At 46.9% G+C, this 16,759-nt stretch overlaps 1 protein-coding gene across 2 annotated transcripts in view; it reads right to left on the minus strand.

Annotated features, from left to right (window-relative positions):
• The window catches only part of LOC148523435 (laminin subunit beta-1-like), a 139,779-nt gene that overhangs the window by 66,441 nt on the left and 56,579 nt on the right, over nt 1-16,759 (minus strand). For both annotated transcript variants that reach the window (XM_088473225.1, XM_088473224.1), the window contains exons 4-6: nt 12,115-12,238; nt 5,572-5,645; nt 3,026-3,214 (exon numbers count right to left, since the gene is read on the minus strand). In XM_088473225.1, the coding sequence (XP_088329351.1) occupies nt 3,026-3,214; nt 5,572-5,645; nt 12,115-12,238 (387 nt within the window). The remainder of the gene's footprint in view (nt 1-3,025; nt 3,215-5,571; nt 5,646-12,114; nt 12,239-16,759) is intronic.

Raw genomic sequence — 16,759 nt, forward strand, 5'->3', positions numbered from 1 at the left:
GTTTCATTTAAAGGAAATTGCAACTAATTCGCAGTTCTGTTTTTTTGTCTTCAATTGACTTGATTTACGACAACAGCTATTTTCTATGGCTCTGTGTTGTCACTGGTCCCTGGTAAGTGCTGTCGTCCTGTACAGTGGTACAGTCCACAATATGGCAGCCATGACGGTGTGTAGGCTTTGGGTACACCTTATCTCAATCCTGGTTAGTTAAATTGGGGAAACCCTGATGAAGAACAGTGTGTCCAGGATAAAAATGACTTATGTTGAGCGGCAGAGGTTGAATGCTGATGCCTCATCTCCCATAACTTTTGCGTGGCTCACAAATGTAGGGGTGTTTTTAAGTGAGGTGAACGGGAGGGCCTGAGGGAACGTTAGCACCTACATATCTGTTATCTACTTGAGCTCTCACTATAACAATGGTTGTATAGCGCAGTGAGAGGAAATCTGTTATCGCCAGGGAACGACCAATAAAACATACATTTTTATTCCTGCTCAGCTGCTTCAGCGATACAGGCCAGGAGCTGTAAGGCTTAATGTACGGCTTCACCAGGCCGCACTCAGGGGGATTTGCACATGCGTGAGCCGGCTAGCTGGTTCACGCATGGTCAGTGGAACTGAAAGCATGTGTCAAAAAATATTTTTTAAAAAAATATAATTTTTTTTTTTTAAAATGCCAATTGAAACATTATTATTATTTATCGAAATAATAAAGCACTTTTTTAAAATTTATTTTCTGCTGATATCGGCATCCCAAGATGGTGATCGCAGAGGAAGGATTCCAGCAGGACATGTGTACGCTGCAATCCTTGTTACCTAGGAGAATTTCAGCGAACCTTATCGCTACCAGATATAAAGGGTGAACTAGACCACAGGTCCTGATTCAGACCCGCTCGCGAGCGCTATGCGCTCGCAAGCGGGTCGATGGTGGCCCAGTGCGCATGCGCACGACGGAGCCGGCTCCGTTGTGTGCATGTGCGAGACCCAGATAGCGACGGGCAATCCGTGGCTCCGGGTCTCGTACCAAAGTGCTGTCGATGTTGAGTGACAGCACGCCCGCTTTGGTGGGCGGGCTGGGGGCGTGGGTTCCCATAGGAACGCCTACCGTCTGGGGCCGGCCCCACTGACATCACCAGTGATGTCAGTGGGAGTGCTTTCAGCTCTGTTAGAGCCGAAAGCACTCTGGTGCTTGCGGCAACTAAACCCTACCACAAGGGTCTCGTCGCAAGGCCGATGGTCGCGATGGTCTTGACCATCGCGACCATCTGCCTGGCCGCTCGCTATAGCTGTGGGTGGTCACCATCTTTGTCCAAAGCAGGCTGGGATCTCAGTATGCCATCAGCTGGTCCTGTAGCCTCTTGCCTGCTCTGGGGTCCTGTTGCGGGACGCACTTTAGACCCTTTACTGGCCAGGGTGAGAAGGTAAGGAGTACATTTACTAAAGTGAGAGTTTTTAGAAGTGAGTTTTAAGAGTGATGTTGCCCATAGCAACCAATCAGATTCTACTTAACATTTAACTAGCGCCTTCTAGAACAGGGGTGGGGAACCTCCGGCTGCGGGCCGTATACGGCCCGCAAGGTGAAATCATCTGGCCCGGCCGACTGTCAGCGGCAGCAGCAGAATCAGCGTAGTGTAGCGGCTGTCAGCGGCGGCAGGTAGCGCAGCGGGGGAGAGGGAATGTCAGGATTGTCATCGGCGGCAGGTAGCCAATGACAGCCCTGACACACCCCTTCCCCCTGCTGCACTATCAGCGGCGGCAGGTAGCACAGCGGGGGGAGGGTGTGTGTGTCAGGGCTGTCATCAGCTATAAGCAGCGGGAGGTAGCGCAGCGGTGGAGGGTGTCAGGGCTGTCATCGGGCGGATTAGTGCAGGGGCTCTCTCCCTATCAGCGGCGGTAGATAGCAGAGGGGGGGGAATCAGGGTGTCAGGGCTGTCATTGAGTGGCATGCAGGGCTCTCTCCCCATCAGCGGTGGCAGGCAGCGCACAAGGGGGGGGGAATCAGGGCTGCCATATGGCTGCCATTGAGCTGGTTAGTGCAGGGGCGTGCAGGGTCTCACCCTAACAGCGTGGGCAAGCAGGCAGTGGTGGCACAGCAGGGGGTGTGTACAGTCAGTGCTGTCATCAGGCTGGTTAGGACTGAGAGGACCCCAGGGCTGCCTTATCAATCTGCCTGTCACACATCCATAGGGACTGCCCCTCCAGACTCTGCCTGGCAACATACCAAAGAGAAGCAGTTACTTACAGCCATCGCATTAAGGGGGAGTTAATAACGTTTTTAACCAAATATAGGAGGCTAATTTTAAGTTAATAATTTTGTATGGCCCCCGAATGATTTTCTAAAAATCAAAATGGCCCTTGGCAGAAAAATGGTTCCCCACCCCTGTTCTAGAAGATAATAGCTAGAATCTGATTGGTTGCTATGGGCAACATCACTTTTAAAACTCACTGCTAAAAACTCTCACTTTTACTTTTTAAATTTACCCCTAAGTGTCCCAGGATTTTCTCTCAGCACAGCTGGCCCCTGGGTCGTTTTTTTTTTACCTCAATACTGATGGCATGAGGGAAGGACTTCAACTTCAGGTCCAAGCACAACATCACTTTCCAGCACAGGCCACACCTCAGACTCCGTGCTGCCCCCTAAACAGCGCTGCCATGGGCAAATACCTACAGTATATAGAAACCGCAGCACTGTACACATGTAAACTCTGCCATAGAAAATAAGCAGTACCTGAAAATTTACATAAGACCGATATCCATGACCTAAGCTGCAAGGTGTGGTTGCTAGTGTGTCCCTAAATGTATGCCCCTATATAACCGAATTCAGTGGCTTCTATGTGACATAGGGGTCTATGTACTAAGCCTGGGCGAGAGATTAAGTACCAACCTATCAGCTCCTAACTGTCACTTTACAGGCTGTGTTTGAAAAAAATGACAGGTAGGAGCTGATTGGTTGGTTCTTTATCTCTCTCCACTTTATCTCTCTCCCAGGCTTAGCACATAGACCCCCTAATGACAAAGAGTAACTGACCTCTCCTTCGGTGGATGGCTCAATGTCCGAATATCGCTGCTCACAAATGACATCATCAATGTTCTGGAGAGCATGGACTGGAACCCCGGGGAACATTTTGGTGCAGTTATATGAGAAGTAACGGTACACCTTCCAGGTGCGACCAAAATTCGCGGAGCGTTCTATCAACATAGCTGCAGGTCTGAACGTCTAGGGAGGAGGAGGAAATAACAGTTAGGTATGGTATAGAGGGGCTCTGCAATGTATAGCAACTCTCTCTTATCTAGCCTCACAATGGGGTCTAGGTTTCGGGAAGTTCAAGCATTGTAACATTTAAATATCTATGAGATTCTAGAACAAGTGAAACGCACAAGCTTGTAACAATAACAACACGGTCTTCCTGCACTGCTTAGACATGAGCCCCACATGGGATACAAATGGTCTTAGAACCTCCCATATGCATGAATGGATGGAGCTGAAATCATCTGTGCTGCTGTTAAGATTCTAATGCTCCTCTGGTTGGCTACAAGTTGCTATAAACCCACTCAGTCTCCTATAAAACTACCACTCTGTAAATGCAGTTCTGGACTTGACATGCATCTTAATTTATGCAAGTATGCCCAGATTTCCACTGCATAGGTCAGAATGTGGAAGAGCAAAAGTTTATGTAGGCAGAGGGGAGGATATGTGCAACATAAAGGTGCTTCTACTTATGTATGGCGTAACCCCAACTAGTGACAACTAGCGATAAATAAGCAAAATCACTGGGCTTCCCTTGCACCGACCAGCCAATGACAATTATTCTCCAAAGCTGGCTGTTTGTGATTGGATAGCCAGGAATAACCATATTCGGGACAATCCAAGCTGAGGATATATTCACTAAAGTAAACAAAAATGGTTCAAAGCAATGCTTCTCATAATACTTGATTGTGAAGACCTTCAAACAAATTTGTTAACTTTGGAAACACTAAGAAAACATGTCAATGACATACAGTATATAGGTCCATCAATGAACCTATAGGATTGATGTATATAACTACATCATATCTCATATGTATATGTGCAGAAAATTATCCCATATTAGTTGAAGTAACATCTGCTATGTTCCAGAAGGAGGTTATGGTATATTAAAAAGTTTTCTTTCCAAATTTTTAAAACTTGTATAAAAACACACAAAAAAGAAATCACATTAAACACAATTTTCTGTACCCCAAAATATTGTAAAAGCTTACATTTGATAGAATAAAATAAAAAACACTTGTTTCCCATCATTTGTCAATCATTAATAAAAATTACAAAATTGGTCATTTTACATCATATAAGAACCTCCTGTACTTTCCATATGCACACTAACAGCCTTCTATATGGTCCTGCTATCTGAGTTGCCATTTCTTTGGAGTCAAAGATGATTTCCTTGTCATGCCCTCTCCCAGATCTCCCCTCGAGTCCTGCGAATCGACGTTTCTAATTGAATCTTGCATCTGGCGGGTGCGCGCATTGCCCTGATGCATGCAAGTTTTATGATGCGAGTTTGCATCTAATTTAATTGACTCCTATGTGTTTTATTTTTGCTTTATTTTAAGAAACTGCTTTGCATTCATAATATGTATATAACTATTTTTGTTTAATAAACACTGACTTTTTGGCATATTAAATCCTGTTTATAATATATGTCTGCGTGTTCTAAAATAATTCACAATAGGCTTTTCTTTCTATATCACTATATGAATGCAGGAAGTTGGTTAAACAGGGTTGTGATTGCATTACTGGATAAGGCAGGGAGGGCCTCATTCAGAGGCGGTCGTAGGATGCAAGCGGTCGTTCTGAAACAGGGCGGCCGCTTGCATCCTGAACGGCCGCCTCCATGTCGGTCGTTAGGCTGTGGGTTAACACCCACAGCTCTAATGACCGCTACGGGTGTTGGTCGCGATGGTCAAGACCATCGCGACCGTCGGAGCTTACGACGAGACCCTAAGGTAGGGTCTCGTCAACTTTAAGCCCCAGGGAGCTTCCTGCTCTGTTTGAGCAGGAAGCTCCCCACTGACATCACTGATGATGTCAGTGGGGCCGCTCCCAAACGGCAAGCGTTCCGACAGGAACGCCTCCGTTTGGCCGGGCACGCCCCCGGCCCGCCCAGCAAACGGAGCGAGCTGTCACTCAACATCGACAGCTCGCCCCGTCTGCTACGAGACCCCTAACGACGGATCACCCGTTGTTAGCCGGGTCTCGCGCATGCGCATGACGGAGCCGGCTCCGTCGTGCGCATGCGCACTGGAGCAACATCGACCGGGTCTGAATAAGCTCCGGATACCTTAAATACTTCCTAAGAGCGTCAGCTCTTGGATGAAATTAAATAAGTAGTAGCAGGACTACATTGATCAATTTCAACTATACTGTCCATAAGTCTACTATAAGAACTTGTTTAAAGTTTATTCAATTGAAATGGGAGGTATTAATGTAATGAGAGGTTGGGCTTTGATATACTTTCTCCGCTCTCCCCTGGAACAATGGCGCCCTAGGCGTTAGGCAGGTCCGTGACTGACCACGAAGACATCACATTGCATTACCTTAAATGTCATAATAAGATGAGTGAAATGGAATTCCGCCTCTAGATCCAGCCGTACACTCACTGTCTCCACACCTTGGAACATGGATACAGAATAATTAGCCAGATACATGCAATACAACCTTCTGCAGAGCTGTTATTTATAGCGTGATGGCATTCATTCATTTATAGGATCCGGTCAAGATCCCGGCAAAGGGGATGTCGGCGCTTAGAATGCTGGCACTGTAATCCCAAAACCTGTCAGAATCTCTGCGACGGCATTCCTAAAGTAAGTAATAGGGGGAGGGTCAAGGTTAGGCACTAAGCGGAGAGTTAGGGTAAGGCACTAAGGGGGGAGAGTCAGGTTTAGGGTGCAAAGAGGTTAGGTTTAGGCACCAGGGAGGGAGGGTTAAGGTTAGGGGTAGGGAGTGGGGGAGGGTTAGGATATCTACCGACAGGTGCCGGTATCCTATCCCTGTCAGGATGTCGGCATTGAGATTTTGACCGACGGGATCCCGAGCGTGGGCATCCCGTACCGGACCCATAAATATATATACATTTATGCTATGTATTGGTAGCTAAAAAGATGCCTGTAATACCTAGGAATAAGAATTATATCCCGCCGAACGTCAGCCCGGTGATTGTAATACCAACGCTATAAGCTAGAAAGGACCAGATCTCGACAGGGTAAGTATATAATCTATCCTAACCTTTCCCCCCCCTAACCCTCCCTTAGGGGTGCCTAACCCTAACCTCTGCCCCAAGTGCCTAACCCTAACCTCCCCCCAGGGGTGCCTAAACCTAATCCCCCCTCCCCGCACCCTACACAGAACCCTCCTGAGGGGTTGCCTAAACCTAACCTCCCTCCGGGGGTGTCGAACCCTAATCCCCCCTTCCCCTAGCCTAACCCTAACCCTCCCGGGGGGGTGCCTACACCTAAGTCCCCCCCAGGAGCCCCTAATCTATCCCGACCCCACCCCCCCTTGTGGCTGTCCGCTGCCGCCACCCGGCTTGCCTTTGTTCGGTACGCCGGGCATCGGTCTCGCAGTGTAGGCGTTGGGATTTTGACACCTATCGTTAGTACCTTGCCGGGATATTACAGTCGGGAAGCCGGCGGTCAGCATTTCGACCGTCGGCTTCCTGACTGCATACCAACCACTGATGACTTTATAAAACAACTATAAGGGGTACATTTACTAAAGTGAGAGTTTTTAGAAGCGAGTTTTAGAAGAGATGTTGCCCATAGCAACCAGTCAGATTCTAGCTATTATCTTCTAGAAGGTGCTAGTTAAATGTTAAGAAGAATCTGATTGGTTGCTATGGGCAACATCTAAAACTCACTTCTAAAAACTCTCACTTTAGTAAATATACCCCTAAATGTCCAGCATACTTTCTGTTTCGTCACTTAAGCTGGGCACACACTGTACGGTTATGTATCAGACCATCGCAGTTATTAAGGATATGATAAATGACAGGATGATGTGTACGCACGTACAATCTCATTTTACCTCCGATCAATCGGTCTTAACTTATGATCGCATCTTCTGGGAAGTTTATAAGATGCGCTATAGGTCATGCTATCGGAAGCATTTTTGCAGTGTGTACGCCCGGACTGCCGCTAAGCCAATAGGTCTTCAGATAGTTCTGGGCGTACTTATATAAATCTGTGCAGTGTGTACAGGGGCACAATGGGTTTGAATCAGAGTTGTACGCAATGGCTAGAGAGGGGATCCAGCCCAGCGGCAGTGCCTCATTCTCCCGGTGGCCCAATCCGCTGGTAAGCGAGTAACAGAGAAAGGATGGATGGGTCAGCCCAGGGCTGATCTGCGACACACAGCTGATAGGTTGGCTGGTCCCAGGGGAGGGACCAGCCTTCATGAAGCCCAGGAGCCATCCAATCATACCAGTGGAAGGGAGGGGCCCCCTTGCTCCTATCCACCAGCCTGACTGCCTCCTCACTGTTTGTGATGGCCTGCAGCACAGCGGTGGCATACTATAATAACTCAGTCTGACTCATTATTAGTACTTAGCTGGCCTGCATAATGCCCCAAGCTGCGGGCCCCTTCATTGTTGCGGGCCCAGGTGCAATGCACCGGATGCACCGCAGCTAGTTCTGCTGCTAGGCAGATCTCCTTCTGCGAGCTCGCTCACACTGTCCAGACACCACAGCCTGATTGACAGTTTGCGGGCAGAGTCAGGCAGCGTCATCCAGAAAAAGGGGGCAAGTTGGCCCTGTTTTCTGGGACTGCTGAAGCTAGTGGCTACGTCCTTGCATGCAGTTTCACTGGCTTCAGCTGCGTGATACCACCGACCATCCCGAGGAACCAGACCGATGGTCACTCAAGTGATCTGATGAATGTGTGTTCAGATGCAGCTGCTGATCACAGAAGCCGGCAGGAGGCATCTATTTACACAAGATGCCTCCTTCGGCATTAACATATTATTGCATCCAAAGACGCAGCTAGTGTGCAATCGTGTACAATGCTGAATCAGGCCCTATATTTCCTTCAGACTGATAGGAGAGATAAATGGGAGGATCAGAAACAATCGGAGGATCGGAAACAATCGGAGGACCGGAAAAAACAATGCTTAACTATAGAAACGATTTCTAGCAAGGACAAATGGAGAGTTTATCGATCTGAAGATGCAATTGCGCAGTATGTACCCAGCTTTAGACCAAGGTGGCCACAGCTGCCGCTTGGGGGAGAGAGGTGCTTATCTATCTTGCAGCAATGCAAAGCCAGAGCTTGGGTGAGCTGCAAGTCACCAGGGTAAAACCAATGCTCGTAGGCATGCTGTAGAATTATATCCCAGGATGTGAGATGTGGCTCCATCTGAATTTAGGGAACGGAGAAAAGGACTTGCTCATTTTCACTTTACTTTTTGTTACTTGATAATTATATGAACTTACTGTAGCGATTTATCAACTTTATTAATCCATTTACATTCTGTCTAAGTATTCTCAAATAGAAAGAGCAGCATAATTCTTTGGAAGAGCTTGAGCTGAGTAAAATACCCTCTCCCTTGTCCAGAGCCCATTCTGTCTCATGAATTACCCAAGTGACTGACAAGGCGTGTATAGCCGTGGCTAGAAGCCAGGGGACAGCTCGCCGCCCGCTCAGCGTGAGCCATTCATCCCTCAGCCCCTTTTGTGTTTGTTGTGCTTCTGTGCTGGCTACTGTTTAACTAGTAAATATGGAAATATATGCAAATGAGGCTTTAATAGGGAGATTTAGGGCAATTAAAGGCAATTCCCAACAATGTTAAAACTTAAAAGTAAGCGAGTGCTGTCTGTGTCACGGCGGCTGGTTAAAGGAAGAAGGCTGGAAAGTGTTTGGAGTCTACAGGCAACCTTTGGTTTTCCAGCTGTTATGGAACTACAAGTCCCAGCATATCTTGCCAGACTTGTAGTTCTATAACAGCTGGTAGGTGACACCTCGAGCCATATATATTTATTTCGGCCAGGTAGAACAACAGCACACCAGGGAAGATAGCATGCATAAAATAGATGGGTTTATTTAGCAAAAGTAGCAACGTTTCGGATCTAATTTAGGATCCTGTAGGAACCTTATGCATGTTATCCTCTCTGCCTGCTCCAAACATTACCTCCTGACCTGTCACCTGTCAGCATTCAACATATTTGTGGAGTGCCCACTTGTACAAACCTATATATTGATGTCTGACACTGCAGATGCCCGATTACGAGTTAGCAGAGCCTTAATTACACTTTTTGGTGCCCTGTGCCAGAGAGAGCATTGGCGCCCCCTACCCCCCCATTTTTTAAATAGGGACATGAGATAGTGCACCTGAAAAAGGGCCATGGCCTCCTGGGGAAGGGCCAGGGAAGAGATAGGGGAGGCCAGGAGATGCTGGGGATAAAAGAAGAGGAAGCTACAAGTGAGAGTGATAATAAACAGGAAAACTGACAGGCCCAAACAGCGCCCCCTGCCCTGCAGTACCCTAGTTACGGTTAGCTTTTAAGGCCGGTAAGTTAACCCTTTTGGGATGACGGCGTCAGGATTCTAACAGCCGGGATCCCGAGCGCCGGTATCTCATACCGAATCCCCCAGGGAGAATGGATTCGGTATGAGATGCCGACGCTCGGGATCCCGGCTGTTAGAATCCCGACGCCAGGATTCCGAAACGGTTAACATACCGACACTTGTTGGTCATTATACTAACCCTCTACCAACACTAGCCCACCCCATCTTTGGTGCCTAACCCTAACCTCCCCCCCTAGTGCCTAACCCTAACCTCCCCCTGCCCGGTGCCTAATCCTAGCACTCCCCACTTAGTGCCTAACCCTAACACCCTGATACTTACCTTCGGTATCCCGTCGGTCGGGATGCCGTTGCCGGGCTTCTGGATTTCAAAGGAAGTTAGAGAAAGATAAAGTCGAGAGAGATAAAGTACCAACCAAACAGCTTCTGTCATGCTACAGGCTGTCTTTGAAAAATGACAGTTATAAGCTGATTGGTTGGTACTTTACATAGACCGAACACACAACTGGCCGGACAGTGGTGAATGTGCAGTTATAAAACTGACCACAAGGCCTGGTAAAGACTACTTGAAAATTGATAAGATCTTTATCGGACATTTCAAAGATAAAAGTCAAATTGCCACATTCCAACCACATTCACTGACCGTAACGTGTATCGGAACCAATCAGCCTGAGCAAGACCAGAGCTAGGCTTCCCTGCGCCCAGCGCCGTCCGTGCTGCACTGCCGTGCCCCTTCCCTCCCCCTGAGCATTTATACAATAACGCCAGCAGGAGGGAGGGGGCGGGGTTTTCCTGTGATGATGCGTTCAGGCTCACGGCCCTGCTAGCCCGTGCCTAGAACTGCCACTGAGACCCGTATTAGCTGCGAAAAGACCTGGATTTTTTGCCTGTTGTACTTTCCCTGCATTTCGCCCTATTCAGTTGCAGAACAGGCGAAAACGGAAATCGGCAAATGCATAACAGGCGGAAAGTACTGAATAGAATAGTGGATTCAGTCTGTACCCCAAAATAAGACGCACTGACGCTGGAAATCATAACAGATGTGTACTATTAGCCCTAATAAATGTACTTTGTGGCCCTCATTCAGAGCCGCTCGCTATTTGCGGTCGTTCATTTTCTAAAAAGGGGTGGCTATTCAAATGAACCGTTCGCTCATTGCGGTCGGTTCACGCCTCTAAGTCTGAACAAGCGAGCAAAACTTGCGGTTGTAATTTTGAAAAATACGCCCCCTGGCCGCTCGCACCATACGTCATGTCCGCTATTTATTAGATTAATCGAGTACATCGAACAGCGTATGAACTGCTCGCTATTCTTGTGGTTGGTTTTTTCAACCGCTATTTTGCGAGCAGTTCAGAGTAAAAAAAAAACAAGTGACGTGGTCAATGACGCTGCTGTATTAATTATGTACACCCTTAAAACGCCCGTTTTGACCTTTAAGCACGCCTGCGTTCTGATTTCCACTCCCCGTTTTCAAGCACCTTCCCCTGTTACCACCCACATACGCCTCCTTCTGTCACTCAAAATAGCAGGCATTCGCTATATAGCGAACAAACGATTTTCGGCCGCACTGACTGGTTCGCGCATGCGTATTACAATCCATACGCATGCGCAGATGTGCGAACATCGGTCAGAACGAACGAGCGGCCGCTTACGAGCGGCTCTGAATCAGGCCCAGTGTCTTTAAGTTTTGTTAAAAGCTTTCTAGAAGCTTTTCTGTAAAAGTGGTGGAGAATGATATAAAACAGGGGGGGGGGCGGAGTTCCAAAGGGTTCTGAATCAATTCCCCACATTTGCATACGCGAAAACGTCCTGGAATTGAATTTGGCGATAAGACGCAAACACGCGAAAAGCAAAACTTTTCTCGGATTACGGCTTTTCGCGTCTAATTGAATCCGGCCCTGAGTCTGAGGACCGAGGGCTTGGTCCTGAGTCGCACTCATGTCCGAATAGGTCCGTATATATTGATTTTAAGCACGCTGCTCGTGTATTGCAGATTGCATAAGAATCTTTGAGAGTTGTGTGCATCTCAGTTGTTTCACTGTAACCGCTGAATGGGCGTTTGTGGACAGCAACTGGGCGGTAACAGGATGTACAGTACACTCGGAAGAGAACCTTTCCGTTGTCTCGTGAGCATATACAACAGCCACAGTTACTACCTACTCGGAGTTGTGCGTATTCCTAGTGTGGGCCAAATCCAGTTACATCTCCTGCACCCAGCATGGGGTATGTGTAAGGGCCGACGATTGTGATGACGTACGCTCTCCAGGACGGAGCAGTATGACTGTGTGCGCATAGATGGGTACAACTCGGCCGTATAGTTGCATTAGAACTCTCACGACCAGCTGATGGCACATCAATGAGCCTCTCTGAGCCATTTGAGGTATAGTACAAAAGAAAACAACTTAGACGTAACAAACCAATAATAATAAGTTAATAACTGGATAAAAAATCTTATAATCAGGTGCTGCGTAAATAGGTAATATACAATGTTCATCCAGCAATAAGATGAATTACCCCAATCATTAATCATATATGATCATTATCTACCGTTTATTACCCCTCACCATTCTCTGATTGCCACCAAGTTTTTTCTCCGTCAGGGTCGCTCAGGTCAATGACATTTTGGATTCTGTGGCTCCCCCTTATGTAGGGGACACGTGAGTCACATATAAAGCACTTCTCGGACTCCTGTAACGCAAGATGAATAATAATAATCATTTTAAAAAAAATAAGAATTTCTTCCAAACCGTTTAAATGCATTTATAAACTCAATTACCCAGTGTAGGTCCAGCTGCGGCCAGTCATTTACCATGACACTAACGACGAGCAGGTGATGTCATGTAACTGAATGACACGCCGTCTCAGGAACTAGGGCTGGGAGGCACCTAGAATACACTGGGGAGTGAGGGGAGGCAGCCGATGGCTTTAGTTTCAGGTTGTGGTTTGGGGAATGAAATTCAGCTTCACAAATGTGTGAGAATACCTGGGAACATTTCCAAATAAATAAACTGTCAAGCTGCATACACACACAACGATTTTTTTAATGAACGATTTTCCCTTGAAAAAATTAACTAAAATCGTTTACTAAAGTTGTTCATTTACTTATGGTGCGTACACACTGGGCGATTAAAGTGGACGACTGAACGATAACGATATCGTTATCGTTCAGTCGTCCACTTTATCGTCCATTTTTAACACAAAAAAGATGAACGATGATGACGACGCGCGTTCCCGCAGGTCGTTCGTCATCATCGTTCATCACGCTGACATGCAGGCCAACCTGACGACCTCGTCAGGTTGCTGCATGTCAGGGAATGGGTGAGACAGCCCGGCGCTGAACGATATCGCTAATGATATCGTTCAGCGGCTGTGCTCAATGTCATGAATGACATTGAGCACAGCCTGCCGGGGACACACTAGACGATATCGCTCAGGGAGCATATCGTCTAGTGTGTATGCACCATAAATGTCATGAACGATTTTTATGAACTACAAACGATTTTTGCATATTCCCTTAATGAAAATCGTTGAGTTGACAAGTCTGACTGAATTACAAACTACAAACGACAAACTACAAACGTGAATGCGCATGAACGATAATCGTTCATCGTTTGACGCAGAAAGTGAACGATTTTTGCAAACGATTATGGTTAAACGATATCGTTTAACGATAATCATTAAAAAAATCGTTGTGTGTGTATACAGCTTCACAGGTGAGAAAAGTCGGGTGTATCGTTAGACTGGGTTCTAGGTAGACGCCCCCCAGAAAATTTAACTCTTTCAGTGACTTTTTCAGTGCATGTGAAATAATTATTAATAATATTAATAAATATCAACAATAATATCAACTATGAAGCAATATCCCATCATAAAGGGGTCAATCCAATTAGGTGCGAATTGCGAGTAGCGAGTTTGTTTCATGAAACTCGCAGACTTTGCACGAATGCGCACACCCGAGAATTCTCCAATCCAATTAAAAATTCCTGCCTATTGCACTGTGAGAGAAGTTCATGAAAAAGTAGGGAGACCATCCTGGAACCCCCAAAATTTATAATTTTGTTAGCAGGGCCATATAGAAGGCTGATTTGTGACTTTAAAAAATAAAAAAAGGCCAAAAAATGATAAAAAAAACAAAAACTTTCCATTTACTCTCAAACGAAGTAAACAAAAAATGCAAAAGAAAGTAGGAAAAAAGGTGATTTTAGGGTACTTTGAGGCAGTGGTGTCACAAGGGGGGTGTGGTCCACACCCAGGTGTCACCTGCCGAGGGGTGACACCACAGTGCAGACTCCCCCTCCCTGACAGGAGCCAGGTGCTGCACTGTAGCAATAAATGCAGCACTCGGCTACTGTCACTGAGAGTAGGCATGGGGGTTCGGGCCACGCCCCTTCTCGCATGGCCATACCCCCTCCGTGCGTGGCTACGCCCCCTTTTCATCCCTCCCGTACCGGGTGACACCGTTGGGAGGGATGCCACTGCTTTGAGGGCACTTTGAAAAATGAAACAAAAAAAAAAATTTCAATTAAAAAAATATTGTAATTAAATTTGGGGTGCCTAAGCTAACGGAAAAGTTGATTTTGGGGTAATATGAGGTAAAAAAAATTTTTACCCCCAAAAATGACATGTAATTATTGGACTAATTAAGCTAAATGGAAATTTCCAATTGCCTAAATAGTCATTAGGGGGGGATGGGGTGTCCAAGGGGTTCAGCATAGTGTCCCGTAAATAAATATTTTCCTTTCTATCTCTCACCCTCAGGGAGGTGCGAATGGAAAAATGCGATTTCACTCCCACTGGTTCAGTGCGAGTTGCTAATTGGATTGCAAAATGAATTCGCTATGGGAATTTGAAGAGAAAATAGCAACTCGCACCTCGCAATTTGCCCCTAATTGTATTGACCCCAAAAGCTTCCTGTACCGACTCTCAGCTCCAGACTCTAGGTATAACAACATAGGTTGTTTTATAGCAAATCTGCTGTGCTGCACTGTCACACACAATACGATTGTAATGATCGGCCCCAATACTATAAATAGAAATCAATAGCTAATATAAATAACATAGAATATCCTAATATATAATGGACTTCAAAGACCTGGCAACATTTTTACGTTCCTGAATGTAACATGGCTTTTCCCCAGGTAACAGCGACAAAGCCACATTGTTACAGGAGAACGTCCCGGAGACTCCGATAACGGCTTGGCCAGGTTCCTTTTCTCTAGCTTGGCATTTCTGTTATCTCACCGATTAGTCCCGACCGAGAATGTGTCTCCAAGGACGAGACTATAATAAGGTCTGTGTGTTTATGCTGAGATAGCGGACAGAAGCCTTGAGAAGGAAACAATAACTCAATAGACAGAGGGCCTGATTGAGATTTGGACGCGATTTATTTCAGATCTGCTGCTAGAATAATATGTAAATGCTAGTCTCAGCCTTCCTCTTGTGCAATTGCGAGTGCCGGAGATTGCAAGCCCTGAAACGCCCACTTTCGATGTCCGTGGACAGCGCAAATCCACTGCTGAACTCAAACACTTCACAATCGGTGCACCATCAACACTTATGATGCCCTGTGGCTGGCGCAGTGTCTCTAATCAGGGCCTCTGTGGCTGTGGCACTGCATTTGAGAACGCAGCCGTATTCATTGACATGCCCATGACACTCCCATGACACTCCCATAACACTCCCATGACACTCCCATAACACGCCCATGACACACCCATAACACGACCATGACACACCCATGAAATGGCCTTTTTTTAATTTTTTTTGGGAGCACCTCCCAGCCACTTCCCAGGAACGCCCATGACTGTCCACCGCCACCTCTTTTACAAGGAGACTCCATTCGCAATTGCTGATTCTGGATACGCTCAGTGGTTCGCATGCTTTGTAGGGGTTTCTCTGAGTTTTTGAGCGTGCAAAAAAAATCGCTCAACTGCGGAAACAACGCGACTGCGTTCACCACGGAAACAGGTCAAGTGAGACAACTTACAGTAGATATATCTGCATGCGAGCCTTTAATAAGCAGCACATTTTGAGTATTCACTGATTGAAACCTCTATGGTCTCCAAGAGAGTCAGTTTTAAGAGGACAATCCTGCATGTAAGTGCACTTCTGTGGCAAGACCAATATTTGGTTAGGCCCTTTAGCCAGCCAGCTGTTTTAGGTGGTCTTTAACTTCCCGTTGACTGTGGTGCAATTACATATTATCATGCAGCTGATTCAGAAAACTAGAGATACCTTATCACATAGAGTAGACACTACCACATAGAGCACTCAGCAATAAAGCTGGATATTTATGTAAAGCATGGGCCGAGGACCTAAGCTTGCATGTATTTCGAGGTCATCATACTTGTATCTGTGCTGGGTACTTGCCATTGTACTGAGATGTGTATGAAAACTCTAATGTAGTGCTTAGCTGGACAATTGGTAGAACAGGAGATTGTGAGGCAGAGATAGGGGTATGATCCTAGGGAGCATCTCCCAAACTGGTAGTGATGGCGTACTATCGATTGTTGATTGTTTGAAACCACCAGTCGAAAGCCATAGACCGTGTAGCCATTGCTGGTTGAGTGCTGCACATGCGCAGTTCTGGACCAGCACCACCTGGGGTTAAAGTGGGCCGGAATGGGGCAGAACTGCGTTCGGTCAATTCTATTTGGAGGTGGAACTCATCCAGCCCACCTCACCCGGCCAGTCGCTCAGCCGCCCTGTGCCGAATAGAGGCTCCAGGCTGGAGTGGCGCCACTGCTGCCTACCAGGCGCCCACTGAGATTTTGTTACCAGCGCGTGCCCGACTCCTTCCCAACAGTGGCAGCTGGAGTTCACTCCTGAGCTACGCCTTTCAGCTCCTGCAGTAATTGAAGGGAGAGACGTCATAGTTCCGAGGAGCAGTCGTCAGACAGCAGCGGACGCAGGAGCGGGGCTTGAGGTAAGTATTGTGTGATTCTTTTTGTGTAAGGGGCACTACTAATAGAGGAATTACTACTGGGGGCACTATTACTGGGGGCATTACTACTGGGGGAACTACTACTGAGGGCATTACTAATGGGGCATTGCTACTGGGGGCACTACTAATGGGGCATTGCTACTGGGGGCACCACTCCTGGGGGTATTGCATAAGGGGCATACACACTACTCGGGGCACTGCATAATGGGCACCACTACTGTGGGCTCTACATAAGGGACACTACCACTGGGGGCACTGCATAAGGG

This window comes from Taudactylus pleione, unplaced genomic scaffold, assembly GCF_031769625.1.
Source record: "Taudactylus pleione unplaced genomic scaffold, aTauple2 ptg000133l, whole genome shotgun sequence".
Taxonomy (NCBI): domain Eukaryota; kingdom Metazoa; phylum Chordata; class Amphibia; order Anura; family Myobatrachidae; genus Taudactylus; species Taudactylus pleione.